The sequence below is a fragment of the Lissotriton helveticus genome, chromosome 12 (genome assembly GCF_964261635.1).
Source record: "Lissotriton helveticus chromosome 12, aLisHel1.1, whole genome shotgun sequence".
Lineage (NCBI taxonomy): Eukaryota > Metazoa > Chordata > Amphibia > Caudata > Salamandridae > Lissotriton > Lissotriton helveticus.
Genome location: NC_136073.1, coordinates 147,186,323 through 147,201,286, shown reverse-complemented (window position 1 = coordinate 147,201,286; position 14,964 = coordinate 147,186,323). Strand labels below are relative to the sequence as shown.

Sequence of the window (14,964 nt, the reverse complement as noted above, 5' to 3'; positions counted from 1 at the left end):
CATCACTCATGATCAGAGGGTCTTTACGTACATAATCTGAGGCTGCCTTTGGCTAGACTGTGAGTGGATGTCAGGAACGGGAGGGATGTACCCCTGTCTCTTTGGGGAGGGCAGCCCTCTTCAACATGATGGCCCTGCCCTGATACTTGAATGCACTCCATAACATGCCATAACCTGTTCCTTTATCCAACTTCCAGGCCATAGACAGTAAAGTGCATACCCTTCTCTGGGGTAGGGGTCTGCCACATGTTGCACTGCAGAAACTGACTCGGAACTGGTTTGATGGTGGTATAGCCCTTCCCAACATAAAAAAGTATTTCTGGGCGGCACAACTGTCAGCTATAAACTACTGGGTTCATCTCTCAAAGGGGGAGCCAGCATATAGGATGGACAGGGACAACATGAAACCTGTTGGTTATGTTAGTGCCTTCTATGGGGTTACAGGGGCGGCACCCTCACTTAGCCCTACCACCGCTACATTAGCTCTCTGGCACACCACACTTCACAATATGAAATCACACAGGCCACCTCCTTGTGGGATGCGGCAAAGCAACACAAAGAAGTTTCAGCAAATGAGACTGTCAAAGGTGGGTGATCTGTGGAGCCAGGAGAATGTGCTACTTTTCTCAGAGTTACAAAGAGAGTACAAGCTGGAGCTCACCAAGACCTTCCTCTGTTTACAAATCAGATTCGCCCTATGGAAGGCAGTCCCTAGAGGGGTAGACCTCCCTGAGTCCTCCTAACTTGATGATTGGTCGTCAGATGAATACACCCCCAGACAGGCGATCTCTCTCACTGAGTGTAAATTGATCAGTAATTCTTGCCAAGCTGCTGATAAAGGGGTTTTGAAGGAAGGAAAGACGCCCTGGGAGGTGGCCATACGCTCCAAATTTCGATTGACGCAAACTAAAAATTGTTCACTACAGCTACTATTCATGTACTACCCTGGTTAAAATGAGCAAAATTGATCATGCTTGGTGTCCTGAGAATTGTGGTCAGAAGGGTGTGTTCTTCCATATGCTGTGGAGTTGCCCTGCACTCCAACATTACTGGTTGGGAGTACTTGCTCACCTCAATTAAGTACTTGGGAGTGATCTGGGACTGTTTGCCAAATGGTGCCTCCTCAGTGTTTGGACTGGAACATACTTCAACCATATGGACTCCACCATTTGGACTGCTTGTGGCCAAGTGAAATACAAGTCACTTGTTGCGATCCAAATTGATCCTGAGTTTGGGGGATTGGAAGAGAAACATGGATTGGTGCACGCTGGCTGAGAGAGTGGTATGTGTGGGGAGGAGCTGTCCAAATAAATGGACAAAAATATGGGGAAAGTGGAAAGCTTATGGGGGAGTTCTCTGTGAGCCCCTAGGTGGTACTGATGATATTTCATAATACTGACGGTATGGTCTTACGGCGGATCTGTGTATTTTTGATGACAGGGATAAACAAAAGAAACCCTCAGGAACATTGTAAATTGAAGTGACAGCGTTCCATATCAAAGCAAACATTCATTCATGAATTTCAATGAATTCGAAGGGCTTCCACAAATATGGGTATTGCAATTGCTGTAATCACAGAAACCAACTCTCTATATTGCAGTCCTCGCAGAATTAATGACATCTAGAGCTTTATTCATTGTTAGAAAACCTTTCGCATATGTACAAATACCTTTGACAGTTCCCCACCTTTATATACAAATGTGCGCTTTTCCTGTTTTGGATTACCTATGGACATTATATGTGATTTAGAAAAGTTTAATGACAGGTCGAGTGAAGTCATAAAAACAATAAAGGTATTTACATGTTGCTTTAAACCTATTGGTGTCCTAGCTAACAAAACTGCTTCATCCGCGCATAAAAGAGCGGGAATAGATTTAAAACGTGCTCTAGGGATGTGGTTACTAGCAGTTTCCAAAACAGCCCCTAGGTTACTAATATATAGAGTAACTAAAAGAGGGGTCAAAATGCACCCCAGTCTTACCCCTGTGTCCACATCCCAGGAACTTGTAAGAGAGCCATTTTTGTTAAATCTGACAGAGGCATTAAAATGTAGGTGATACCAAAGTAAAAATACTACCAAATCGGCATCTATTCCATAGTCTAATAATATGGACCACAATTTAGACCTATTTACTCGGTCAAAGGCAGATGTTAAATTCGTAAATGCCATATACATACAGCCCTTTTTAGCAAGTGTATATTGCCGGTCAGTATAAGCAAGTTTATTCATTGGTCCACAGTTCCCATGCCTCTTCTAAAACCATATTGTAATTCTGGGATTGCATCGGTGGCATCTAGCCATGTTTGCAGTTGGTCCAAAATCACGATCTCCATAATTTTATTAGATGAATTTAATAATGAGATCGGGCAAATCATGCAGGATCATCCCTAGAACCTTTTTTAAAAAAGGGTAAAATAACCGCTGTGACCATGAAGGCGGAAGACCATCTTCTGTAGCTGCTTTAAAAACCTTGACTAAAATCTTTGCCCAAATTCCAGGGTCAGTCTTACAGAGGTCCACAGGAACCCCCTCTGGTCCAGGTGCCTTTCGACTAGCAGTGGCCTTAATTGCTTTCTGAACCTCATCTATCACAAAATGTAACAGGTGCGTCCTTATGCTGGATACTCAAGTAGTACGTTGATTCTCTTGGCCTACTCCTTTGTAGATTTGTTCAAAGTGGCTAACCCATCTATCACCAGGGATGGCGTAATTTGTACTCGCTGAATGCTGTTCTACAAAAAGGGGACTATTTACAACTTTCCCAAATGTTGTACTGTTGTGCAGAACACAGGCCTGACTTAGATACAGCCTTGCCTGCTCCTGTATCTTATGTTTTCTATGAGTTATAGCTCCTTTATATCATTTTCTACACACCTTGATCATTTCTAAGTTCTTTCGCTTGAGTTTTAGGGGGAGCTTAAGAGCCTTATCGGCTTTAGACCAGTCTGTATCAAACCACTTTTCCTTTTTAGAATCCCCAGTCTTTCGCCTCCCTGTTACCAAAGGCCTCTATAACCACACTGGCATCTGTAAAGTCACCCTGACACAATTCAATATCCTCTTTACCCTCCTTAAATAACTTAGCTAAAAAGGCTTATGGGATTATGTTTATCCACCTTATTTTCCGAGCCTGGTCTGTTGGTATAACGTCCCTGTTTGCAAAACTCTATTTTTGACCCCCATGGAAGGCTGTCTCCCCTCTCATATCAACAATAACAGGTTATGATCACTATAACAGCTCCATGTAGGGTTTACTATTAGTATTTCGGTCAGCAAAGGGGGTAATACCATAATCAAATCTATAGTCGAATCCCGTTTCCTGCCAGTAAAAGATGGCACTGAGTCTGTCTCCCCCATACGCTCAGGGCAATATAAATTATTTATTGCAAATAAGGTCTCTAACCAAGAACTTTGGGCAGAGTGTTCAAAATGACTTGATGAAGCCAAGATGTCCTCAGATCTCCCACCTTGGTAACAATTATAAAGACACAGATGTATGTTAAAATCTCCCATTCTAATAACCTCAAAATAGAAGCTACTCTCCTCTCCATATTGCTCCCAAAATCCCTCTAGTGCTGCAATGTGTCTATTATTGTTATCCCAGCAAAAAGAGTAGTAAAAATGTATTATTACCAGGGTTGCACGCTTCGCAAAAATGTATTCTTCGGCTAGCACATGGTGAGAAGAACAAAATAACCTCTTCATAGTGTAGGCTAGTTTAAGCAATATCAATGTAAGTAAACCTCCCTACAAACGCCCTGCAATGGAGGGTAAAGCAGCTTCATACAAGGTTGTAAAACCATCCAAAACAAAAGAATCAGATATGTCCCAGATTTCTTGTAATGTAATGATATCACATGGTCTTACTGTATCTAGCCACAGCTCCTCGTCTTTCATAGCCCTTAGACCAGCAAAGTTCCAAGACATTAGCCTAGGGATCGGTGGACCACATTTATAGGATACAGACCTCAGATCAGTATTCATGACCATCCAAGATGATTGAGGGGACTTTTTGGGTTCCTCACCCTCAAGTTTACCCAATTGTCAATTAATACTTTCTAGATCGCTCAATGGGCAATTCTATATTCAAAATAGATAGTTGTTTTTACAAGTGAGGTTTGTAGTGGTCTTTCTGACATGCGTCTTTGGTGTCGTACCCCTGACTAATAGAAAAAGTGAAGCGAGAGAATCTTAATTCGAGTTTTAACATAATTTCTATAGTGGCTATGAATCATGGCATTTGTATGTATTGGGCGGGTTAGATTAACCACTATGCAATCACCTACCCTATCCTTTTCTACAGTGGTTCCAACCCAACCCACTCTTCTAGCCATGATGACATGGGATGATAAGTGACGACTGTGGGCTAATTAGTTATCCAGCCAGTGTGTCACTTTGTGTATCAGATATATTGTTGACTCCTTTGAACCCTATTTAACTGGGAGAAATAACACCTGTCATAATAGCCTCTAAGGGAGCTGAGTCCGGGGGTATGTCAAGGAAATCATTTCTCACTACTGTATCTCGGGGTAGATAATGCCCTATCCTTTAATGATAACAGCACTTACAAATGGGAAATATTTCCTATACAGTGTAATCTTATTCACGTTCCTGTGCTCTGTCACATAGAGTATGTGTCCCAACACTGGAAAGAAGATGCATTCTTTGGCTACCAGTTCCTCAATGGCGTTGACCCAATGATGATCAAGAAGTGCAACAAAATCCCAGACAACTTCCCAGTGACAGACAGCATGGTGGAATGCATCCTGGGGCCTAATAAAAACCTTACAACGGAGTTGCAGGTATGCAAATTTGATCTTGGTTTCGAAAGGCCTGCAAACTGGTGAGTGTAGAAAATGGAATCAGCTGGAGGCTCAACCAGCTCATTCTTTTGTTTTTAGGTGTGGTTTGACAGTGCAGAGTTATTGTCATAAGCTCTTACTCCGACACATAAAGTAGGGTTGCTCTCTGCCCAGAGCACTATTTCTCTCTCTCCTTGTGTTGTCACTGTTTAGTGTATCTAATGGAGTGTTTGCATTGTGATCCATGACCTACTACTTCATATCTCACAAGTACATTGAACAATAAGAAATTACACCCTTTATCTCAAATGTACATTGTGTACAGCAAGCAATTATTTTTTTTGTTTTCTCATTGTCACAAACTGCTCAAGTATCACACATGCAGTAGTAGTGCTTGCTTCTTTCACACACATAGCGCAAAACAGCACAGGCCATAACAGAAATGTATGACTTTACAACACAGTCAATACAACTGCCAAGCAATACTACAGTGACATGCTTCTTGAGATGTTGGGGTATTGTCTTAGAAACAATATATTCATGTACAATAACTTGCTTTACCAACAGCTGAGGGGCGTAGCAATGGATGCCAGTTTCTCCCCTAGCTATGCCTGTCTGCATATGGGCAGCTGGGTGGATCTGGTCCTCAAAACACAGTTCAGCCAAACCTTTGAGGAAAATGTGGTTGTTTGGCTGCGTTTGGCTGTGGTAAATAAATAAATAAATACCGGTACTATTTTTCTATGCATTAATCAAAAAGGATAGCTCAATAAATAAGAGGCAAAATCCGGGGTGTCTGAGTCATATGGGCTTTAATCAGATGGCTCGAGCCAATGGACCATCGGGTTCCATCACCTGCAAAGGTTCAGGAAGGGACAATCTCAAGAAAAAGAGGGGACAGCCAATGTCACATTAACATCATACAATATATATAGTAAAACAGTACAATTGCATTGAATACAGTAGGCGTAACTAGTGACAAACGAAAGATAAGAACATATGGGCGTGAAAAGAAGGCGTGCACAGGGCGTGCACGGAGGTGTGTGATGTAGACGTCACAGAAGTGTCATAAGTGGGTGGATACATGGAGGGGGCTACCTGGGTAGCTGGAACCTTTAACCTTCTGGTGCGCGCAAACGAGTCATGACGTGTAACTGGGAAGAGCTGGGGGCTCTGACTTCTAGCACTAGAAGAGGAGACTAAAGTCTGGGATGTCAGAACGACCTGTACCTATAGCATATCTGATATCTTGTGTTTGGAGTACATGTTGCTTGAATCTAAAAGTCATCAGGGCAAAGGCTACTTGTCACTAAGGCTAATGCGTGCATATATTTCTTTATGTATTGCGCGTGCTATGAATCTTCTATGGATATTAATTCAGTAAATTACTTGCATGGAGACAGGAAGACTAGACTGTAGATGGAGATGTTTATGTAGTTCGTTAGCTAGGAATGTGAAGCCGGGGAGCTGAACTGATAACTGTAGGCATAACATATTCTTGGCAGGCAGGCTAAGCCGGGCACCGCGTTGCTTGGCAGGAAGTAAGTGAAGGGTCAGGGATGCGGGAGGGGCTGCATCGCTCCTCGGAGTGGTTTCAGGAGACTTAAGGCTTGAATCTGGTGTCCGGGCCCTGTGAGGCCTGGAAACGGGTGCATCTCGATGATTTAACGTGCACAATGTAAAGATGTTAGCAACATAGGCCTAATACTTGTTGCTTTCGGGAGGACTGGATAACTGGCATATTAACGTTGGACACAACTGTAATTGCGTCTGTATTCGGGCAAGGGATGAATATGCATATCGATCATGCACATATAACATATAATGGGGAACACGTAGGGACACATAACAGGGCAAAATTCAATTTTCCTCATTCCCTCCTTGTTCCCTACGTTTCCTTCAGGAAACATCAATATTCATGATACCATCTATCTGTTCATATAGCATCATTTGCTCGTCTCTTATCCTTTGAGAATGGAACTTTGGACTTGGAATACAAGAGGTAGCGCACAAGCCACAAATCGCAGGGCCACATTGTAAACAGAGACAACAACTGAATATGATCATTACTACTATTCCTAGGAATGACAATACTTTCCATCCCCAGGCAGATATTATATTCCAGAGCCAACCGGACCAAGTCCAGGTGCCTGGATTCTGGTGTAACTGATGGGCTATTTTATGAAGTCTAGTTATTGCTGAATACACAGACGGTGCGTTATTAGGAATGAAAATGCAAGAACTAGATCCGATGACTCTACAAACTCCGCCCCTATCAGCCAGTATGACGTCAAGAACAAGGCGGTTCTGAAGAACGACAAATCTCATAGCAGATTGCTCTTCTGTTAAGTTACCTAGAGCGGAAGTAGTCTCATTCACTACTGCTTCAAGGGTTCTGGTTAACCTGCGTATTAATTTACTATTCTGGACAGGACCTATGAAGAAAAAGAAACCTTTATTGAAATCTGTGTACTGTTCTAATGCAGTTTCAGTCTGATCGACAATTGGGGACTCGATCTCCCTTCTATGTCTGATGTGTACTAGATGTGTATTTCGGTGATAATCGGATGGGGCTAGGAAAACTGGTGGCAGTAGGAAGGCAATGTAACATGTTCCATCCCAATCTAGGGGCAAACGTACATAAGCGGTCTGACCACATACAAAATATGAATGACGTGAAGCTTTGAAAGTAGATTTCCCACTGTCACTATATTCGACCACAGTAGTACAATCACTGTGTCCTAGGTGTACTGAACCATTCTTTCTGACACATAACTCGCCTTTCACTGGTAGAACTGTTATAGCAGGCAGATCTGGAGTAGTCTCGGACTGAACATTCAAAACCATGAAATTGGAGGAAAAATTACCTAGATCATATACTTCATTTTCTAGATCTAACCCTGTCCTATGGGAAAGACCTTCCTTGTCTGGGAAACATGTTCTATTCAAAAGGGACTTATCGTTAGAGGATGATGTTAACGTAAACCATGCTCCACACGAACCATTGTGTGAAAACGAATAGGGAAAGAGTGGCAGAACTCCCTTCGGTGTCTGAAAAGGGGGGAGTCGACCACACACCCAACAATTAGTGGCATTGCTGGTCTGGTGTGAATAGTGTAACATACGGATGAAAGAATTGTTGCGCATTGCAAGTCGATAGGATAACTCGTGAGGGGGTAGTTCACTAAATGTATGCTCTACTGTATCATTAGAGGAAAGATGTACATGCGAATCAAGAGGAGGAAAAAATACATGTAAAACGTAACTTATACTTGTGATCGTAAGACTCAGAAATAACATAAACAATAAAGTAATAATACATCTGCTTCGCAGACTTTTACAATAACGGATTCTCTTGGAGTTTCGTCTAACTCTCTCACTATGTGGGTTTATCTCATACATGTCAGGAACCTGTCTAACCGCTTCACCCGAGAGGGACTTAAACAATTAAACTGTCTGACTTGCTAGACCGTAGTTTCAATTTATACTCCTGCTGCGGAGTTTTCTCTAACAGGGGAAGTTTAGAGTCAGTATCGGGGCAGTCCTTGAGAAAAGTCTTTGGACGGAGTCCATAAAAACGCTTGATGTGGCTGGAGTGAAGCCAGCCTTTTCTTCCTTCTATCTTGACGGCGGTCCTTGTGGTCATCAGAACAAGTTTCGGCTCCTTCCAGCGGGGCTCCAGCGGACTTGAACGATCGAAATTCCTAACGAGGACGAAATCACCTGGAACGACCTTGTGCGGTTTCACCTGGGTGTTGTCTGGAAAGGCAGCCGCGACCTGTGAACGACAAGAGAGTAGTGCAGACATCAAGGAAGCTAGGTAATCTGTCAGCATATTACTGTCAACATCCGTTATTTTACGAGGCATAGGTGTACCCCACATGTTTGGGGGACGACCGAAAACAACTTCAAAGGGTGACAGACCTGAACGGGAGTGAGCGACCATTCTCATATAAAAAAGGGCGACTGGCAGGGCTACCATCCAATCTACACCTTTTTCGGCACAGACCTTGGCAATACGTATTTTCAGAGTTTGATTATGTCTCTCTACGAGGCCAGCTGCCTCGGGGTGTCGTACGCAGTGGAATTTCCACTGGTACCCTAACAGAAGAGATACTTGTTTCATGAGTTCAGACGAGAATGGCTGTCCGTTGTCTGAATACACGACCCTGGGCAAACCATAGCGAGGGAAGAACTCACGAACCAACTGCTTGGCAGTGGTCGCGGCAGTGTAATCTGGGACTGGATATGCTTCTGTCCATCTGGATAGAGCGCAGACAACTACGAGGACATACTTGAAACCTCGACATCGATCCATCTGGATATAATCCATCTGGAGGACTTCAAAAGGATGGTCAGGAGGATGGAATCCACCTTGTTCCACCGGAACACCTTTACCTGGATTGAACTGACAACAGATCATGCAGGTATGCACTTTCTGCTTCGCTGCTGCTCGTAAATGCTTGTTAAACCGGAGGTTCTGGATGCTGTCTAACATGGCTTTTTCTCCTAAATGTGCTGGACTGTGTGCTGTATTAATAATGACTTGAACCATAGAGTCGGGGAGAAACCATGTGGCTTTTCCCTTCGTCAACCATCCTTGATCTGTCTAGACCCCTCCTTGTTCAGACCATTTCTTGATTTCATCTGGAGTAGCATGTGTCTGTATGTCTAGTACGTCTTGTGTAGGATCCTTAACTGTCATACAAGTTGTCGGGACTGGAACGTCTGTCTTTGTCGTGTGAACTGGAATGTCTGGAGTCTGAGCTGTAAGCTTGGCTGTTCGATCTGCTAGATCGTTACCTTGGGAAATGGCGTCAGTGACTTTCGTATGGGCCTTGCACTTCATAATGGCTATAGCTGTCGGTAAATGTATTGCTTCTAACAGAGCTTGAATGAGGGGGCCATGCTGAATTTTGGCTCCATGAGAGGTCATGAAACCTCTTTCTTGCCAGAGGACTCCAAAGTCGTGTACGACTCCGAATGCATAACGTGAATCTGTATATATGTTTACTTTCAGGTCCTTGGCTAGTATACAGGCTTGGGTCAGAGCGATGAGCTCTGCTGCTTGAGCAGACAGAGTGTCAATACGATGTGTTTCTATAACTTCAGTTTCAGTAGTCACTGCATATGCAGCTACTAACTCTCCTGTACTTGTTCTCATACATGAACCATCCACGTAAAGTGTCAGGTCTGGGTCAGGTAATGCAATGTCCGTCAAGTCTTGTCTTGGCTTCGTCATGGTGTTAATAACTTCCACACAGTCATGTGTGGCAGGATTTGAGGTAGTCGAGGGTAACAGTGTAGCAGGATTTAAAATGTTGCAGCGTCTGATTTCTATGTGTGGCTGAAACAGTGTCAGTTCATATCCTGTTAAACGTGCAATTGTCAAGTGCTGAGTCTGTGTTCGGTTTAAAAGAACTTCCACGGAGTGTGGAACTTGTACTGTCAGGGAGTGTCCTAACACTATGGAATCACTTTGTCTGATAGCTACAGCTGTGGCTGCAACTGATTTGAGGCACGCAGGCAGAGCCTGGGCTACTGGATCTAATGTGCTAGAGAAATAAGCACAAGGCTTGTGTTGTCCTGCTTGATCTTGTGTGAGAACAGATAATGCTGTACCATCACATTCAGTAACAAAAAGTGTAAAAGGCTTACTGTAGTTCGGTGTCGCTAACACAGGAGCGTTACATAAAGCTTTCTTTAATTCATTGAAAACAAGTGTGTGTTCCTGGGTCCAAGGGAGGACAGTCGATGTCGCTGCCTCCTGTGTCGTCAACTGTATCAGTGGCTTGGCTAGATATGCGTACTGAGGGATCCATTGTCTGCAGTAAGAAGTGAGGCCGATAAAAGCTCGTACCTCCTTCTGTGTCTTGGGCTGCGGAAGATGTACAATTACCTGGATACGGTCAGGTGTCAACTGACTACCCCTCTTGGACAGTAAGTGTCCAAGGTATACCACTTGCTGGACACAAAATTGCAGTTTGGAAGGGGACACCTTGTGCCCAATGTCTGCCAGAAAATACAAGACTGTCAGTGACGCACGTTCGCAGTCACGTTCTGTACGGGCTGTGATCAATAGATCATCGACATACTGGATCAGGGCAGTGTCAGTTGGCATGTGAATACTGTCTAGTTGTCTTTTCAGTGCTTGACTGTAAATACTGGGACTTTCTGTGAAACCTTGAGGTGCTCGTGTGAATTTATAGCTTCTTCCATTTAAACAGAATCCGAAAAGGAACTGGCTGTCTGGATGGATGGGGACGCTAAAGAAAGCGTTCTTGAGATCAATAACAGTGAAGAACGTAGCTTCGGAATCAATGGCAGTCAATAGGGAAGAGATATCTGGGACCACTGGGTACTGAGGTATGATACATTTATTAAGTTCTCGAAGGTCAATCACTAATCGATAAACTGGAGGTGCATTTGGGTCAGTACGTTTAAGAATCGGAATGACAGGAGAATTACATACATTGGAGTCAGTTTCTACAACTACTCCTTGAGCAATGAGCTCGTCAATAATTTTTGATAAGGCTGCTACAGCCTCAGGTGGCAATTTGTACTGTCGGATTCGTGGTAATACAACACCTTGTTTCAGAGTGACACGATATGGTGTAATATGCATACAACCTACATCAGTTGGACCTTGCGCCCATAAATGCTGTGGTACATTCAATAATCTTGGATCAAAATCTCTTAACACATAATGTCCTTTAAAATCACGTAAAAACAATCTCACTCCTTCCGGAGAACAACAAATAACAGCTCCTAATTCTTTCAATGTTTTAATACCAAGTAAATTTTCTGGACATGATTTCGTAAGTAACAAGTCTGTAGTTCGGGACAATGGACCAACTTCTAGGGAAACTGGTTTCGATATTTCATTAACAATAGGCTTTCCTGAAAATCCCAGGGAAACGTTTCTTGAGCCTGAGAGAGGAGCCCCTGGAACCTCGTCATGACTGATGGTAGTCCTACTTGCCCCTGTATCAATCAGAAACTTTCTGTCTTTCCCTAATACTTGACTGTGTACATAGGGACCCTCTTGATCTACAGGAACCTCGATGAGAGGCAAGCCAACCTCCCTCTCTAGGCTGTTTCATGAATACTGCTGATATTCTGGATAATCTGACTGTGCGTACTGGTACATCTGTTGTGTAACGTGTTGTGTGGCAGCTATAGGCTACGGTACTGTAACTGTCTGTTGTGCGTTCTGCGGTGGTTGCGAATTCTGCGGAACATGTTCCTGTCTAGGAAGACGCGGTCTCTCTTTCGTCTTACCTGTAGCTATGTTGTGTTTCAGAACTGCACATTCGTTTATATAATGACCTGGCTGTTTACAGTAATTGCATGTCCCTTTAACGGGAGCTGCAGGATGACTTGTCTGATTCGTACCCCTCTTCTGACCATCTGCTGGAACAGACTGTGCAACTAATACTTTCATTTTCGTGTCTTTCATACGTCTCCTTTCGTGTTCTTGCTCTTCTCTGATTCGGTTCTGGTGATACTGTAACATTTGTAGCATTTGGGACGGAGTATTAGCTTGCCAGGTACTCTCAACTTTCAGTACTCGATTTTTAACTTGTGGTAAAGAATTCTCAACTAGTTTGGTAACAAAAAGATGGGGATACGACTCACTACTTGTTTTCAAACCGCTATTAATAATGAAACATTTCTCAAATCTGGAATAAAAATCACTAGTGTCTTCGTCTTGTTTCTGTTTACAGGCCGAGATGGCATCCCAGTCTTCCTTTTTCGTGGCAAGTAATCTTGGCAAGACTTGTATTAACAATTCGGGCAATGCTTTGACTTTATCCCCGAGACCAGTACCTGGAACTCGTGTTTTATCTTCGTTCTCTAATGCGGTCCAGTCAATCTTTTTCTCTCCCACCTCCCATTCTTTTTCTTTAAGTTTTTCATATATGCCCGCAGGCAACAGGACCTTTAACATTTTAATGATATCGGGATACGTGTATTCTCCCATACGGAGCATGTCTTTTAACTCTCGGTGGAACCCTGCTGGATCTTTATCGTGACAGGGTACTAACTTTTTCATTTCTAATAGTACTATTTTCGTTATAGGGGTGTAAACAAATACTCGTTCGAGCTCACCCCCCGTTCCCTTAACAGGATGCACTTCTCGCAACGGATTCTGTCTATCTATGTAGAATGGGGGTGAAACAGGAACAAAATGCGGAGTCAGGAACGTTCTGTATTTGTGGCGCTGTTCTAAAATGACACTAATTAAATCGGTACCTAGACCTTTCCATCGGTTTAGGAGTAACTCGTTCAATACATTATATAATGAACCTGGATCAGAATGCTGACTCTCGTACAGTGTAATGAGATGCTGGATCATGTACATACCCACCAGTCGCTGCTCGGCTGGGGGCAGCTTCAGAAACATTTGAGCCACTATTTCGTCTGGAAATGTGGTAGAATCCCTAGTCCATCGAACTGCTGACCGGGCTAGTTCTTGTTCATGCATGGTACCAAGCTCACTATAACCTATTCGTAGTTTCAGAACCTTATCTGTAGCCTGGAATAATTGTTCAAGAGAACACTGTTCTGGTACGGGAGGAGGAAAAACTTTCTTGTAATCTAGGCGTGTGTGTCTGTCAAAAGGTCTCATCTTACCTACATACGCTATTCTGTTTGGATTCTCGTTGTCTACATCTTCGTCTGAAGAATCATTCTCTTTCTCTGCTATTACTCTTGCTTTCTCCCTCTCGTGTATGTCTAGAATTTCTTTACGAATCTTTCTGTACATCGTTTCTATACTATTCTGTGTCTTATGTTTTCCGTCTGCTATATTGTCACTCCACCTTGTCAGGACCTTCATCTCGTCTTTGTTTTTATCAGGATAATCTTGTTCTCTTATTAAACTATTTATCAAAAACTGCAGAATCATACTTTGAATCTCCACTTTCCGGTGTGCCATAGCTTCGTGAATACTTTCTGGTTTTTCCCCTGTTCGGATGAAATGATATATTCTGTCTAAATGTTCTTTCATATCTGGCATGGTAGTCAAAAAGTTTGCAACCCGTCGTAAACGTACGGAATATAATATCATGTGATCTTCGCCTGGCACTGGATCATATCTACAATCAGTAAGGTACTTCTTGAGGGCTTCGTACGTGGCCACTTTTGGCGTACGCTGTAATGCTGCTTCTCTTAGCGTCAGGCGCTTTGTTTGAGGCGGGGTGATAGGAATACCTCCCCCTGCTCCTCCTGAACTAGAATCGTCAATTAATACTGAATGTGCGGTTGCTGGTAACGTGACTGGTAAAGTAGGTGTACGTAATGTGGGTTGGTCCTGGGGTACTGGCACATGGACAGGATTCCCGGGACCCATAGCTGGAGGCACAGTAATTACGTTATTAACAGGGTGATGAGGTTGAACAGGCGGAGTAGAATTCGGATTTGCATATTCTGGGACAGTGTCGTCTAAATAGGAAGAAAGGAAAATTTCAGCTGCGGTCGGTTTATGACGTAGCTTAGTTGTTACCAATGGTGGCGGTAAATTACAGAGTGCTTCCGGGGTCGCCTTCGGCAGACCCTCGGCGAGAAGGGGATACATACCTTTTATAAGGGCATTTCTCTGTCTGTCTGATTGTTCTGCTCTAACTCGTTCACCTTCTTCTAGTAATTCCCTTTCTTGGGCTTTTTCTGAGGATTCCCTACTTAGTTCTGCTTTTCTGAATTCTTTTTCCGTTCTTTTATGCGATTCTTTGCGCCACAATTCTATGGTATCTTTCTGGGATTGTCTGGCTTTCTTTTTCCATAATGCTTCCTCTACTCTCATGATGCACTCGGCATCCCAAGTTCCTGAAACAGGCCATCTATATTTCTCTTCGAGATCTTTGGTGTAGTCCACCCATAAATCCAGATACAGTATGGCATCTAAGCCATGCTTATGATACATGAAATGTCCAGGACTGTCCCTAGGAGGGACAGGAACTGATTCTTCGAGTAACCCTTTTCTGGTTTTTATCTGACGTAACTTGGAAAATAGCGGCATATTTGAACCGTACTTGAACTTGAACACAATACACTATGAACACAGTAATGACTAGCAAAACAAATCATTCATACCACGACATCAATACACATTAATAACAGTTCGAACAGATACTACCTAGTACATTGAAAACATAATAC

General features: G+C 43.2%; 1 protein-coding gene across 1 annotated transcript in view; it reads left to right on the top strand.

Moving 5' to 3' along the window:
* Window positions 1-14,964, top strand: part of LOC144799565 (hydroperoxide isomerase ALOXE3-like) — a 200,195-nt gene that overhangs the window by 129,229 nt on the left and 56,002 nt on the right. Inside the window, exon 6 of the mRNA XM_078670936.1 lies at window positions 4,631-4,803. Within this exon, the coding sequence (XP_078527062.1) occupies window positions 4,631-4,803 (173 nt within the window). The remainder of the gene's footprint in view (window positions 1-4,630; window positions 4,804-14,964) is intronic.